The sequence below is a fragment of the Chrysemys picta genome, chromosome 3, assembly GCF_011386835.1.
Source record: "Chrysemys picta bellii isolate R12L10 chromosome 3, ASM1138683v2, whole genome shotgun sequence".
NCBI classification, from domain to species: Eukaryota; Metazoa; Chordata; order Testudines; family Emydidae; genus Chrysemys; species Chrysemys picta.
The window spans coordinates 43,021,372-43,038,163 of NC_088793.1; the positions used below are offsets into that span (position 1 = coordinate 43,021,372).

Below are 16,792 nucleotides of genomic sequence, written 5' to 3' on the forward strand. Positions count from 1 at the left end.
AATAATTTATTATGACAGTTAATCTTCTGCTGAAGTACAGAAATTATCATTCACTGAAATATTATATTCAAAAGACGAAAGATTTCTTATAAGATGTTTCATCTTTTTCAATGTGGTTATAGCTGTTTTCTTTGTACACAGTGATCTCATTTTAAAACCAGAAGTACGAAAATCAGGTGAGCACTCTGTTAAAAGAGACTTTTCAAAGCAGACTTGCATTGAATTGTACACAGGGATTTTAAGGTGTAATTGGTATTGGAGGGGCAGATAGGGTAGCTTAGTAATCAAGTCAAATTGAATTCATGATTAGGTATGTTAGCATTTGCATGTACCCTTTATAAGCTTAATTTCCCTTTTAGTTTAATTGAAATACATTTTAGGATGAGGTGAGACAAAACTCTATATTTACTGGGCCAGATCCTCAGCTGGCACAAATCAGTCAAAGTCAATGAAGTGATACCAGTTTACACAGTTGAGGATCTGCCATGTAATTTTTACAAAGCCAGGGTCCCATTAAAGTTAGACATACCTCCTAGAAATACTTTTATTACAATGGGGGCTTGTCTACACTACAAAATTAAGTTGACTTTATCTAATTTGACCACGAGCCCCCGAATTAATAACATCAATTGTGCATAGCCACACCGTGCTCATTGTCTCGATGGAGTGCGTCCTCACTAGCAGCGCCTACATTGATGGACAAAGCAGGGCATCATGGGTAGCTATCCCAAAGTCCAACTTGCCACAGTGTGCTTTGGGAAGTTTGTGCAATGCCTCATGGGACCGGAACATTGCGTCGGCCTCCCATGATGAACTATGCTCCCACCCTCACATCAGTGGCAAACAACTCAGTGGTTTTTGCACCTTAAACCATAACTCCAGAAGCATGGAGCCTGCTCAGCTATGCACTCTTGCTGTGAGCATCTCAAACACCTTGCGCCTTCTCCTGCAGTATTTCCAGAGCCGAAGTAGGGTCCGCCATGCAGAACATAGTGATGTCCTGCAAGCAGCCCTCGTGCAAGCTATTGAAAAAAACAATTCACAGTTACTGATGGTAGTCACAGAGCAGCTGCACTCTGTTGAGTGCCGTTTCTGGTCCCATGAAACAAGCACTGACTGGGGGGAACCGCATCGTTTTGCAGGTATGGGATGACTAGCAGTGGCTGCAGAACTTTTGAATGCAGAAGGCCACCTTCCAGGAACTTTGTGCAGAGCTTTTCCCTGCCCTGCAGTTCAGCAACACAAAAATGAAACCTGCTCTGAGAGTGGAGAAGCGAGTGGTGATAGCTATTTGGAAGCTTGCAATGCTAGACAGTTACTGGTCAGTGAGGAATCAATTTGGAGTAGGTAAATCAACCAGGGGAGCTGCCGTGCTCCAAGTGTGCAGGACCATTAATTGACTTCTACTACGAAGAGTAGTGAGTCTGGGAAATGTGCAGGATATAGTGGATGGTTTTGCCACGATGGGGTTCCCTAATTGCGGTGGGGCGATAGATGGCACGCATATCACCTCTTGGCACCAGACCACCTTGCCAAAGAGTACATAAACCAAAAGGGATACTTCTCAATGGTGTTGCAAATGCTGGTGGATCACAGGGGGCGTTTCACCAACATCAATGTAGGATGGTCAGGAAAGGTTCATGACTCGTGTATCTTTAGGAACTCGGATCTGTTCAAAAAGCTGCAATCTGGGACTTCCTTGCCAGACCACAAAATTAACATTGACGACATTGAGATGCCTATAGTTATCCTGGGGTACCCAGCCTACCCCTTGCTCCCATGGCTCATGAAGCCATACACCGGCCATCTGGACAGCAGTAAGGAACAGTTCAACTATAGGCTCAGCAAGTGCAGAATGGTGGTTGAATATGCCTTTGGTCACTTGAAAGGGAACTGGAGAAGTCTACTAACAAGGTTGGACTTTAGGGAGGACAACATTGCCATGGTTATAGCTGCCTGCTGTGTGCTCCATAATATCTGTGAAAAAAAGGGGGAAAATTCTCTGCAGGGGTGGGCAGTTGAGACAGATCACGTGGCAGCCATTTTTGAGCAGTCAGACACCGGGACAATAAGAAGAGCACATCAAGGGGCACTGCATATCCGTGAGCTTTGAAAAGCTGTTTCAGTAATGAGTCACAGTAATGTGAGCTGCTTGTCTGCATTGTGCTTTCCCAAACCTTCACCTGGCTTGTATCACTGTCCCTGTAAAGCCAACCCCCTTGCCAAGCCCACTGCTTCTACTCAATAAAGAACATTTATTTCTCAAAAAGAGGGAGAGCAAAAGAAAAGGTAATCTTGGGGAAAAGGGGTTGTAAAGTTGGAATGGGAGAAACATTTTCAGCTGTCTAACACAGTACCTCTCATTACCGTCCATCAAAGGTCTGTGAATGGGCACCTTCTGTTTCTTGTACCTTGCCCCCCCGAGTTAAGTGAAAGGGATAATGGACTTTTCACCCACGCCTCATGGAACACTTGGGGGACGGTGATTCTGTGCCAGGTGATGCTGGCTGGCTGTCCATCAGCGTCCGCAGAAGGACTTTACTCTCCTGCTTTTGTTCCTGCAGTTCAACCAGATGCCGCAACATGTCTGCTTGTTCCCTCATAATCCGAAGCATCTCATCCTGTGCCGCATGGTCTCGCTCATTGGAAACTTTCCTGCTCTCCATGTCCATGTCTAACTTCTCAGACAGTGAAATCCTCCAGGCTCTCAGCTCTGCATCAGTTGTCCCAGAGGCATTCATTATCTCAGTGAACATAGAATCATATGTTCATGTTCGGCATGCATCTGAAGAAGTGGGTATCCACCCATGAAAGCTCATGCTCCTATACGTCTGTTAGTCTATAAGGTGCCACAGGACTCTTTGCTGCTTTTATAGAATCACAGAATCATAAATATTAGGATTGAAAGAGACCTCAGGAGGTCATCTAGTCCAACCCTCTGCTCAAAGTAGGGCCAACGCCAACTAAATCATCCCAGCCAGGGCTTTGTCAAGTCGGACCTTAAAAACCTCTACGGATGGAGATTCCACTACCTCCCTAGGTAACCCATTCCAGTGCTTCACCACCCTCCTAGTGAAATAGTGTTTCTAATATCCAACCTAGGCCTCCCCCACTGCAACTTGAGACCATTGCTTCTTGTTCTGTCATCCGTCACCACTGAGAACAGCCTAGCTCCATCCTGTTTGGAACTTCCCCTCGGGTGGTTGAAGGCTGCTATCAAATCCCCCCTCACTCTTCTCTTCTGCAGACTAAATAACCCCAGTTCCCTCAGCCTCTCCTCGTAAGTCATGTGCCCCAGCCCCCTAATCATTTTCATTGCCCTCCGCTGGACTCTCTCCAATTTGTCCACATCCCTTCTGTAGTGGGGGGACCAAAACTGGACACAATACTCCAGGTGTGGCCTCACCAGTGCCGAATAGAGGAAAATAATCACTTCCCTCGATCTCCTGGCAATGCTTCTACTAATACAGCCCAATATGCTCTTGGCCTTCTTGGCAACAAGGGCACACTGCTGACTCATATCCAGCTTCTCGTTCACTGTAATCCCCAAGTCCTTTTCTACAGAACTGCTGCTTAGCCAGTTGGTCCCCAGCCTGTAGCACTGCATGGGATTCTTCCTTCCTAAGTGCAGTATTCTGCACTTGTCCTTGTTGAACCTCATCAGATTTCTTTTGGCCCAATCCTCCAATTTGCCTAGGTCACTCTGGATCCGATCCCTACCCTCCAGCGCATATACCTCTCCCCCCAGCATGCAATTCATCCCATCATCCAGGTCATTAATAAAGATGTAGAACAAAACCAGCCCCAGGACCAACCCCTGGGGCACTCCGCTTGATACTGGCTGCCAACTAGACATCAAGTCGTTGATCACTACCCATTGAATCCGACAATCTAGCCAGCTTTCTATCCACCTTATAGCCCATTCATCCATTCCATACTTCTTTAACTTGCTGGCAAAAATACTGTGGGAGACCGTATCAAAAGCTTTGCTAAAGTGAAAGTATATCACATCCATCGCTTTCCCCACATCCACAGAGCCAGTTATCTCATCATAGAAGGCAATCCAGTTGGTCAGGCATGACTTGCCCTTGGTGAATCTATGTTGACTGTTCCTGATCACTTTCCTCTCCTCCAAGTGCTTCAAAATGGATTCCTTGAGGGCCTGCTCCATGATTTTGCGAGGGAATGAAGTGAGGCTGACTGGTCTGTAGTTCCCCGGGTTCTCTTTCTTCCCTTTTTTAAAGATGGGTGCTATATTTGCCTTTTTCCAATCGTCCAGGACCTCCACCGATCACCATGAGTTTTCAAAGATAATGGCCAATGGCTCTGTAGTCACATCAGCCAACTTCCTCAGCACCTTTGGATGCATTAGATCTGGACCCAAGGACTTGTGCATGTCCAGCTTTTCTAAATCGTTCTTAATCTGTTCTTTCACCACTGAGGGCTGCTCACCTCCTCCCCATAATGTGTTGCCCAGTGCAGCAGGGAGCTGACCTTGTCTGTGAAGACTGAGGCAAAAAAAAGCATTGAATATTTGAGCTTTTTCCACATCATGTCACTAGGTTGCCTCCCCCATTCAATAAGTGTCACCATCTCCAGCAAACCTAGTTTAAAGCCCTCCTCACTATGTTAGCAAGCCTGCCTGTGAAGATGCTCTTCCCTCTCTCCACCATCTCTTCCTAGCAATCCTTCTTCCTGGAACAACATCCCCTGGTCGAAGAATCCAAAGCCCTCTCTCCAACACCACCATCAGCTGTGCTCAAGCTGGCAAGCTCCCAGTACTGATCAAACAGGAAATGGGAATTCAAAAGTTCCTGGGGCTTTAGCAGGGGAGGGGCTGTTTCCTGTGTACCTGGCTGCAGTGCAGCAGAGTTGAGAATGATCTCCAGAGCGGTCACAGATGAGCATTGTGGGACACCACCTGGAGGTCATTTAAGTCAAATTACACAACGCTGCATCTTCACTACCTCGCAGTCAGCCAATGAAAATCGAACTAAGTGCTACGCCTCTCGCAAAGGTGGATTACAGAAGTCGACATCAGAAGCAACTTAGGTCGATGTAAAGGACCCGGTAGTTTCGACCTAACTCTGTAGTGTAGACCAAGCCTGATTTTCTGTCATTTTATGTTGTGCAAGTTTCATGTTGTGCTTTTCTAGGCAATCAGACCATAATGAAGCATAGCTGGCTTTTCACAGGAGGCAGATAAGATGTCAGCCAGTTGTGCTGATGGGCCTGAAGTTGCTGCTGGATCTGTCATGTTGGCAGACTGTTTCAAGACTGGCAGGGCTGCCTTTCCTCTGTGCACCTGCTTCCTTGGAATCATCTTTGATTTGTATGCTGTTTACTTGCTTGAATACAAGTTCTATGAAAATTCCTCTCAAGATCAATTTACAGGTATTTTGTTGGGGAAAAGATTTTTTTTTAATGGCTGTATTTGCCTTTAGTGTAACACTTTCCCCAACCAATTAGGATTCATCTGCTCACATATGGAGAAAGAGTTTCTAAGATAATAGCACTCTAAGTGCTATTAATCCACAGATTGTTTTTAAAGAAAACTTTTGAAAAATAACAAAACCCTTCTTTCCCACTTTGCAGAAGGAGAATTAATCCTCTAGGTGGCACCAAAAGAATAAGATAAAAATGAACAGCTCTTAAAAAAATTCCGCCAACTCTAGCATATCCATCTTTTTGATGCAAACACATCACTTACAGAATGGGAGATTATTAAAAGCATTATGCTTATGCCTGTGACAAGGACAGGTCCAGCAAATTCTATTTCCAGGAAATAGCAGATGATTTTGCAGGCAATAATGCTGCCTCTTAATCTTTGCGTGATACACTTTAGGAGGAATAAAACATTCCTTGCAAGGTATTACAAGATTCTTCTGACATTAAGTGTTTCTTATGATATGAAACATATAGAACATGTGATGCACCTGAACAGTGTAGTTTGAAGAGGAAATTTAAATGAATACTTATCAAACCTAGCAGTCTCAGCAGGTTTTCAAAGTACTGTCTCAAAGCTCTGAACATTTTGCACAGAGGACCAAGTCCTGCTGTTTTTATTCAGTTCTTACCCAGACAAGACTCCTTTTGAAATTAATGTGAGCTTTGCAGGAGTGAAGACTGCAGGATCTGGCTCTAAGCACTGACATTGCAAGATGCAGTGATGTCAAGATCTGTAACAAACTACTAGTAGTATATATTAATATTTCATTCCTCCTTGGAATGTGCAGTGGCTCAGTGCCTGCGTTGTCCTTGGATATTAGCTCAGGGTTTATCAGCCTACTACATTTTAAAAATAGCATATCTGACCTTCGAACACCTTGTTTATGAACATTTGAACGTTGTGGCTGAGCATTAGAGCATTGTTACCCAGCAATACACTTCTCAGTGTTTAAATTAACATATCCTGATTTCCTGTTGTTGCAGCTACTTTGTTTTATAGTAATTTGCCAAGTTTTATACTCTGCCATTGGTGTGAGTGGAAGAAACAGGACACAGACACTCTAATTTGGTTAATGTGGAGCCTGCAACTTTATTTAAAACTATTACCTAGCTGAGCTGGAGTAGCTAACCAGCAGGGATTTTTCTTCTCAACTGTCACCAGGAAGGTGATTGTAAAGGCCATGCCCCCTCTGTATCCTCAGGCCTCCCATGAGTTCCTGACTAGAAGCTTGAGTCCCAAACTGCTCCCTTCCTCCATGCTGAGGTGGGAGACATGAGATGAGGGAAGCCACAGGCTGTCTACAAGCTGCATGCTTCTTTTGGTGGCATGTATGTAGTGTACAAACTCATGTAGCCCTAGCATGGGTATAAATAGCAGTGTAGAGGCTTAGTTGAGTAGCATAAAGACATGCCTAAAAGGGGTGGGTATGCATGCAAATAAATACTCTACAGCAGTCTACTTTCCCAAGCAGTGCCTCCCTGTCTACACTGATATTTTTAGCAAAGGAGTGTCCCGCTGCCTCCACGCGGCCAGAGCCTTTCCTTGCTGCCTCCCCACTGCCGGAGCCTTTCCTTGCTGCAGTGAAAGGCTCTGGCAGCAGGACACCGCTGAAGGCTTTCCCCACTAACTCCCCTTTCACTGACACATGTAGCGACACACCACATTGTGGAAGCTGCCTGCTTTCCACTGTGGTGTGTAGCTACACGTACCATACATGCTGCCACAAAGGCAACCCCCTTATCAGCAATGCTATGCTCAGGAGCAATGCCCCAAAGCCCAGTGGGTTACAAGAACCACACGTGGGGCCAGATTTTTCAAGGATCTCAGCTCCCATTTAGGCATCTAAATAAGGACATCACCTGGCAGAACTCCAGCACCTCAGCTTTCACCCAATGTGCTGGGCACTTCTGAAAATCTGGCCACTTATTTAGGTGCCTAAATGCACCTGAGCAATCTTGAAAATCCAGCCCCAAGTAATGGGCTGAGTCCTTTTGAAAATTGTGGCCAGAAACACTTATATGACATCCCTCACCCAGTGTAGGATCCGTGCTCATCACAAACACCCTCACATGTGAGCTAGGGAAGAAGGGTTATCCCCATTTCACAGAGAGGGAAATGAGGCACAGAGAGATTAAGGGAGAGATTTTAAAGGCACAAATGGAAGTTAGACACCCAACTCCCATTGATTTCCAATGGTGCCTATCTCCCTTTTGTACCTCTGAAAATCTCCCCCAAGAGGCTTGCCCAAGGTCAAACAGGAAGTTAGTAGTAAAGCTAACAATCTCTAGAAACCCAGCTCTATGCCTTAGTCACAGACCATCCTTCCTCTCTACGCAAAACATTTCACAATTCAAAACAAAACAATCAGATTTAAAAAAAATCTAGGGTTTTTTTTTACAAAAGATAATTAGGAAGTACTGTATCAGAATTGCTAATGGAAAACTAGTTGAAACTTAAAGTTAACAGACATACAACTCAGAGGATGCAATTGCCATGGAGTGTAGAAGGTACTGTGTATAATCATGTTGTTATCCCTTTAGACGGTGTTCCCATGACCTCTGAGCCATCAGATTTGTGATACAATTTATGTATTGACAGACAAACTTGGAAATAATTCTGGCTAGCAAGCAGGATCCTCTCCTCTTTAAAAGCTGTCCAAGCTCACAAGCCTGAAGTGAGATTAACTTGCTGCTATACTATCACTTGTGCGGCTGGACTGCTGCATGCTCTGTTTTATAATGAGTCAGTGGCTTCGCTTCTCTCCCTCTCCCTCATCTTACATGGTATTGAAATAGAACAGGGGAAACTGAGAGGGGACGCAGTGGCTCTTCCCAGTTGCCTATATAAACATCTCCACTTGAACTCCATGTGGCTGGATCTTTGCAATCATGGAGGGGATTTGGAGGGGGTATATAGTGAAGGGTAGAGCAAGGAAGCAGGCTCTCTGCCTGCCATGTTCAGCATATTTCTATGGTAGTTAATGCTGCTCAAACCAACGCAGCACCGTTTCTCCAACTGCAGCTCCTACTTCTATCAGAAAGGCAGGCTGACTAATTCTGGGGAAAGGACTTTATAGAACACCATTCCTGGTGGAAGGCTTTGAGCACAAGCAAAAGCATGGAGAAAAGCTGTAGCAGTTGTTAGATAACATATTTTTGCTGGATATTATTGTCTTCAACTTGCCACAAAAAGTTCTGCAGAGGTGTAGGAACTGCACTGTGGGTTAGAAGTACCCTGGAATACTGCCCAAGTAAATGAGGCTTGGAAAAGATGCTGCACCATTTCAAAGTTTCCAGCTGCCTTCTTGCTCTCTCAGTCTCCCTTTTCATGCATGCTCAGTCCTCCCTTGCCCTTTTCCTTCTCAGCTATCTCTTGCACTGTAGCTATTAGTGGCCACAACTAAGCATAAGTACTTTACATATCCTCCTTTCCCAGTGTCAAACAACTTAAAAATAAATTGGCCAGATTCTGTTCTCGGATAGATCAATAAAAATTCAGGGTAAGTGCACTTAAGCCAACAGCGTCCCGCTGGATTGCCACTGGTGTAAATGAGAACAGAATCCGGTGCAACCTCTTTACAGGGGTATGCTACCATAGGGGCTGATCCAAAATCTATTGAAGTCAATGGAAAGCCATCCATTGACTTCACTGGGCTTTGGATCAGGTCCTTAGCACTAGAATGAGCCTTCAGACTTAGGCCTTGGCTACACTTGCAGCTGTACAGCATTGTGAGGTAAACCTGTCTTCGTGCAGCTGAGTAGGGAAAGCGCTGCAGTCTGTCCACACTGCCAGCTGCCAGCGCAGTGGCGTGGCCACACTTGCAACATTTGCAGCTGTGTTAGGAGCGGTGCATTATGGGCAGCTATCCCAGCATTCATGTGGCTGCAACGTGCTTTTCAAAATGGGGTGGAGTGTGACAGGGAACGTGGGGGGAGAGAGAGTGCTTCTTGGAGCGTGTCAGCACTCTGTTTTGCAAGTTCCGAACTCCCGGCCCCCTGCTCATTCGTTTCACTCACTCAAAGCAAACAGCAAACTGTTTGCTTTTTCTCTGTGGTACGAGCTTTGAAATCGGCACTTCCGCATTCCTGCAGCCGGTCACAACAATGGAGAGGATTAGTCACTTGACAAGGTGATCAGTACAGCGCTGCAGGTTGATTCGTGATACACACTCACAGGGGAGAGTAGTAGCCACTCCGCTGTATCTCTTATGCTTCTCAGGGAGGTGGAGTACCTGCAGCGGTGTACCCAGGGAGATACAGCGCTGTACGTGCCTTGCCAGTGTAGTTGGTCAGTGAGTTACAGCGCTGTAACTCGCAAGTGTAGCCAAGGCCTTAGCTCTGAATGTGGGCTGGCATGTAGCTGCATTGCCCCAAGAGGAATACCAGGAATGAATTCCAACTCATAGAGAGAGAGAGAATTCCTCTCCAAGCTCCCCTTTTGCATCAATATGGGGTAAGGAGAGAGGAGTAGTTTATTTCAGACTTTATGAGCTAGCATACTCCTCCCTGCACATCTGGTCAAATGGTCTATTCAGTACACACTCTCTGCCCATCTCCACCCACTCACAACCCATTTGCTCCTGGTGGGGGGAGCAATACTGGGTATACAGCCCCTACTCTCCCCGATGACTAGAGCCTTCTTCTCCCATATAACTCTGCGTAGGACCAGGCACAATCTCAGTGTTATTTTCTATAAACAACAATTGTCAGATAGCAAATTCATAGGGAGAAGAATTTAATTTTCACATTTCTAATTGCAGAAGTGCAGGAAATAAAACTTACATCTGGAAAAAAAGTCTAAGTTGTTTGCCTCAAATTTTGGTTTTGTAATAATACACTTAAGCTACAAAACCTTCTAGAAAGGTTTCCACTTTTAAAAAATTCCAATGTACAGAGAGATTTTGGAAAAGCAAATATACATCATCTGCAGGGTTTGCAATCCAAATATTGCAGAATTGGGCTAGGGCCTGAGAATCTGAAATTGACTCCAAACAGATCACAAACAGAATTGAAATTGACTAGTCTATATTCATTGTGCAAACTGAAAGGCAAAAAACGTAAAAGTAATAAAAGAGCATAAACAATGAAAAGTACATTTGATTTCTAAATTCTTCTGTGTGGAATAGTCTGTGGTGTTATTTGTAATACACATAAGGAGGTTCTATTTTCTAAACAAACAAAAACCCTGTTATTTCTCAATATGTCCTACACTTATTGTCATTTAAATTGTGTTTGTGTTTGGAAAGTATTTTAACTGAATTGTTTGTTTTTCTCCAATGAGCCAGCTAGACTAGTTGTCTAGCAAGCAGACTAAGATAGGGACTGCAGACTGATGCAGCAAAGGAAAAAGCATCAGCATGCAATACCATGAAATATATATCTGCAAGTGCACATTATTGATATTATTACTGCAGGCATTATTTGAACCCCAGTCATTGTGTACAAAGAGAAATGGGTAACAGAGGAAAGTACTTTTAATTCTGGAACAAGTTGTCAATCTAAGACCTTTTTCCTTGAAAACACTTAAAATGACTTACAAGCGAGTATTCCCATTTCAGTGGCTCTACTCATATGAGTAAAGTTACGTGCACACATGTACATATGCACACATATTTGAAGATGGGTAGTAAGATCCAGATCCTCAAAGGTATTTAAGTATCTTAATCCCATTGATTTAAATAGGAGTTATATGGGTCTAAGGGCCCATTCTTGTTTCCATTGAAGTCAGTGCTAACATTCCCACTGGTTAATTGTTATAAGTGGGGCTGGTAGTACTGGCTATTATTAAGATTTCCTGACACTGCTCATTATAAGACCCTGTTTTCAGTTGCTTATAACTTTGCCAATCTTTGACGTTTGGTCTGAAATGTTCCAGGCCAGCTGACTGCCTCAGAGGGCTATTTTGTTTGTTTGTGGTTCAGTTAAAACAATGCATCCATTTCCATCAAAGATGCTTAGGAAAATACATTGTTTTGAAAAAGTTAAAAAATGCTGGTGACCTTTTCTTGGGAGTGCCTGACTTGAAATTTGGAAGGGGAGTTGCATTTGTGTCAGGGACATGCCAGCCCTGTGAAAATCCACCCAAATTTGGCCAAGTGAAAATTCACAGGTCACACATGCACTGTACAGATTTGCTAGAGTTTAACAGCAAAAATCTGTGATGAGTCTGTATGCACTGAGCATGCTCCAGATCAGGGCTGAGAGGGATTTTACATGCAATTGCAGTTTCAGGCTGCTGGGAGCCATGCAAAGTCCAGTTCTAGGTCCAGGCACCAGAACTGAGAGCAGGAAGCCTGTCTCTCCTATGTTTCATGATTAAGGCAGGCAGCTGAGTTCTGCCCTGGAGAACTGGATTCTATCCCTGCTTTGACACACAGTTCCTAAGTGATGCTTGTCAAGTCACTTAAACCAAAATTTTTCACAGCTAGTCACTAACTCATTTTCTGGGTGCCTGACTTGAGACCATGGGGGTCTGATTTGTTGAAGAGTTGAGCACTCACAACTGCAGCTGAAGTCAAAGGCAGTTAGTTGTATTGAGCATTTAAAGTGCTATATAAAGCTAACTACCCTGAAAAAGCAGGTGCTTGCATCTCACGTTAGGCACCCAAATTTAGAGGATACTTTTGACATTAATCTCTCTCTGTCTTAGTTCCTCATATGTAAAATGGAGATAATAGTACCTCCTAACCACACAGGGGTGTTGTGAAAATAAAGTAATTAGTCTTTCCTATATTAGGTAGCACAATTCAGGCAAAATATGTTAGGACATTAGATGAAAGTGCAGTAACAAACTAATACAGTCAGGTTTTAGTTTTTTAATGGCAAATAAGCTAGTTCCTTAGTAGTAGGTTCAGATCATACTTTTGTGGTTGTCTTTGAGGAGCTAAGCCTTATTATTTAAAATCTTCACCAAGAAAGTGGGAATGAAAGGGGTGAGTAGTGCACAAGAGGGGGTAGACTGTTCCCTGCAGAATTAACAGCCCGGAGGAAGGATACAAAGGGAGTTATTTAGAAGCTTGGAGTGAGCTAAGGGAGGGAGTGGGGACAGGAAGAGAGGACAGCAGAGCTGAGAGTGGAAACAACTTTATGTAAAGACTTGAAGATTAAGACAAGAACATTCAGAAAGTGCTGGGAAGCTGGTGAAGGGGAATGACAGGACTAGAATGGCAGGAGACAAAGCTATTCTAAGCAGTAGCATTTTGGATAGACTGGAGGGCAGAAACAGAGGGGAAGATGTGGCAGTAACCAAGGCAGACAAAGACCAAGATATGAACAAATCTTGGAGTGATACAGAGGGGGAGAAACTGAAAGTGAATTGATTTCTGAGATGTTGTAAAGAAAGAACCAGCAGGATATGGCACGGACAAGAGACAGAGTTAGTAGGGAGGAGAGAGGAGAATCAAATATGGCACCAACCATGTAAGCCTCACAATGGGAACGATAGTGGATATTTTGATAGTGATAGAAAGGGGAGTTTTCAGGGGAATGATCAGGACTTCTCTTTTCAGCACTTGGAGTTTTAGTTGTTAGCAGATGTGGGAGATAGTCATAGATATGAGACTGGGCAGAGGAAGAAGGGTCAGGGTAGATAGCTAGATCTCAGAGCTGTTGGCTTATAGGTGGTAGCTAAGTCTATGAGGGTAGGTGATGTCACCCAGGGATGACATGTAAAGGAAAAGGGGGAAGGGTGGAAAGTTCCTGGATAAACTGCTAACTAACTTGCATCTATGCGGCCCAGGGATATATCCACTGTGCGTGTGTTGATGTACTATACAGCACAGCAATAACATAAAGCTCTGTACAGATGAAAATACCCCCAAGAGCAGGAAAGCCTTATTTAAATATCATAATGCTGACTTGGGATTTAGCCTCTCGCTGAAATTAATGGGAGTAATGGGAGCTATGAGGCTAAATCCTCGAGTCAGCTTTGAAAATCTTAGCCCAGGGATTCTCAAACTTTTATATTGTTTATTGTTTTATATTGCAAACCTCTAAGTGCGACCCCTCTTATAAATTAAAAACCTCCTTTTTATATTTAACACTATTATAAATGCTGGAGGCAAAGTGGTGTTTGGGGGTGGAGGCTGACAGCTTGTGACCCCCACGTAATAATCTCAGGACTCTCTGAGGGGTCACAATCCCCAGTTTGAGAACCCCTGTCTTAGCCTGAAACTCCCTCTGCTCAGTCCACCTGTCCCCCATCTCTGGAGCTGTATCGGGCATGGGAGCTGATACAATCTTAGGGGTGGACTTATCTCAGCATAGTCTTTATCACAAGTCATGGAATGACTTACGCCCCACTGCTGTGTGGAACTAGCTTTCCCAAGTGTAGTAGGGTTCATTCTCTTCCATCCTATGGGCCACTGCAGGGAAGCAGACTTCATCCTGGTGGACTCCATCACCTTTCCCCATTTAAGTGCCACATCAGAGCTGTGAGTAAGGGAGTGTTCACCTTCAGGCTACACAGCCCCTTTAAATTTCCTTCCCTGGTTGGCTGATAGCAGGATAGATCTCAACTAGAGCACAGCAGTAATTGCCAGCTATCAGTATTCTCTGTGCAGTGATTTCATACATCAGAGTGTATACAGCTCGCTGCTTTGGTTCTACAAACCCAATAATATCTTTAATAGAAAGCAAAGAAGAACTACTGTGCAGTGTCAGATTTACTGATGCGCTCAGGTGCTCTGCACCACTCAAGTGATGCAACACAGCCATAAACCTGGTTTAAGCCAGCTTTATGGCTGCTCTGCATTGCTTGAGTGCTACAAAGCAGCCAGAGCAAACCGGTGAATCTGGCCCTATATTTTTGTGGAAGTTCTTTCTGTAGACACCCTGAGCAAGAATTTCTGATGGTTTCATTTCATTGCTCTAGTATAAGATATTGACCAATCAGTTCCAACATTGCAGTACTTGGCAAAAAAGAAAGCAAAGTCATATATTTTATCTGCTATTTCCAGTTTTTTAAAAAATCCTGCCCTGCTAGGCACCTTTTATTTTGCTGCGTTGTAACAAACTGCTGCCTTACAAAAACTGCCTTGCAAGAGTAATGGGAAGCTACTTCATTAGCTCTCACTTTAATTTTGGCCCTATTTTATTTTTGGTGAGTGCTGCTACCTCACTGAAGCCTCATGGCTTCTGAACATGTATTATGAATATATCACAAAGCATAAAACATAAAACGAAACAGGGAAAATTACAATAAAGTCACATGTCCTGGGGCACAGGATCAACAAAAGGCTTATGCACCATTTAAGTCTTGTTCTGAAAGTTTAATTGAGGCTGGTGCTCTGACCAGGGGTGAACTGCAACCATGCTATGCAGATACTTCTAGTATGTCAACCAAGCTGCTTGCACCTCTTCACCCCATCCCCCAGGTCCTCCCCCCGCTGCTCACACCCCTTCATCCCCCCAGCCGCTCACTGCTCACTTGCGTCTCTTTGCCCCCTCCCCTGAGGCTGCCTGCTCATCACGAGCGCCTATTCTCCCCTTCCCCAAGGCCTCCATGTGGAAGGAGCGGAGACAGGAAGTGGCAGAGCGAGGACGGGGCCTTGGGGGGAAGAGGATGAGTGGGAGCAGGGCCTCGGGGTGCGCTCCAAAGGCGACAGGCTGGCTGTTTGGGGAGGTTTTGCCTCCCTTGGCCTCTCATGCCCACTACCCATGAAAGTGTCCTCACTCATGTTGAGCCTCTTGCTGTCTTGCCGGTCACAAATCCAATGAGGCAAGATTTCATGTCTTTCATTTCTTCTGTGGTAGTATCTGCTGACAGTAAACAATAATCAGATGAGCAGAACAGGAAATATGCAGCAGTTCTGGTTTCTGATTGAGTTTAATCTTCTGTGTAATTTAGCCATGTAGGAAGCAGAATGTGTGTTAGTTGTAACTACATTTTTCCCAAGTTAGTTGGTACATCTGAAACATGTCACTCATTGCTGCGGCGACAAAACGGCTGTAAACAGAGGGGATGAATGTCACATCAGCACAAAAAAATGTAGGTTTATTTGCTTTAAAATAAAAAAAAACCGCAAACAAAAGGCCAAGAATTGGACAGTCCAAAGCATCTAGTCAAAAATCAGACTAGACATTTCTGTCAATTCCTTCCATCAGTAGGAACGAGCGGAGGGCGGGAGAAGGGGCGGTTGGGGAAGAGCTGGCACGAGGGTGGGGCCACGGGGAAGGGGTGGTATGAGGGCAGGGCATCGGGGGGATGGGCAGCACGGAGGTGGGATGTAGGGGGAAGGGGCTGCACAAGTGCAGAGGCACAGGGGAAGGGGCAGCGTGAGGGGGCAGGGGCCACAGTTCCCATGTTTAGGGAGTTTCCATCACTCCTGACTTATGAGTGAGGTTGTCTGCATTAGGAAGGGTTTTTGCTGCTGGACAGTATTGTCACACAGTCATCAATAGGCCCTTCTGCTATAAAGAGTGGTTGTCCAGCAAAACAAAGAACACGCACAGATTCATTGATACAATCGCAGTGTGTCCTCTCTGTCATCAAAACCCTGGTGAAAGCTCCTGATATTGACTGTTTATCCCGAAGCTCACTTTCTTCTTTAAGCTTTGTGTGTTGCTTGCTTTCAACATGCTCCTTTATTCTGTCAGCGCGAGCACTGACCTCAATGCTGCAGTACTTCCCGTGCAATGCTGCCTCTTCACTCCCGTCTTTACTTCTCTTGAAAATTTCTAAGCATGGATTTTCTTGTTGATATTCAGGCATAGCTTTGCATCTTTGCCACATGATTACCTTTTTACCTTATCTAGCTGTAACCCCCAAGGAGTTTACCTAGGTGCCTGGGGCTCTCTGTGCTGGTAGCTTAAGGAGAGGCCTACTGTCCCTGGTGGGGGAGGCAAGGGCAGACTCAGTCTGCTCAGCAACCCAGAGAGAGAGAGGAGAGGCACTATGTGGAAAATAGGGGCCTGTGTTGATTTGGAGAAGGATAGCAGACGTACCTGCTCATAGGAAGGGGTAGAGTCAAAGGATTGACAAGAGAAACCCTGGGAAGAAGAGCTAGCCTGACTAATAGGGACTGAGATGCCCTCCCCTATGATCCCTGGATGGGGGAGAAGCCATTTTGGCGGTGTCTGGAGCCAGCCACAGAAAGAGCAGGGATCCAGAAGAACCCAGGTCTGTACATTCAAATCTGTGAGGAATTGGCACTAAAGGAGGTATCCGGGTGGATAGGGAACATTGCATATCTTTATCTGGGGAGGATTGATTGGTTAAATTCAGCACGACACTAAACGGACAAAAAGAAATAGGTGGGCCCTGTATCCTTGTAAGCCAATCATAGCGCAATATTAACATTTGCTTTTCAGATCTTCCATGCATGTGTGTTCTGTATTTTATACG

General features: G+C 44.7%; 1 protein-coding gene across 14 annotated transcripts in view; it reads left to right on the forward strand.

Annotated features, from left to right (window-relative positions):
• The window catches only part of MYOM2 (myomesin 2), a 228,002-nt gene that overhangs the window by 128,405 nt on the left and 82,805 nt on the right, over positions 1–16,792 (forward strand). For 2 of the 14 annotated variants that reach the window (XR_010600065.1, XR_010600066.1), the window contains exon 39: positions 2,565–8,123. The exons of 11 other annotated variants lie outside the window; for them this stretch is intronic. Coding sequence is in view for 1 of the 3 variants with exons in the window: in XM_005289693.4 (XP_005289750.2) it covers positions 2,565–2,678 (114 nt within the window). In the remaining 2 variants the exon portion in view is untranslated. Of the gene's footprint in view, positions 1–2,564; positions 15,532–16,792 lie in introns of those variants that run through there. One more of the 14 variants, XM_005289693.4, reaches the window with a different exon arrangement.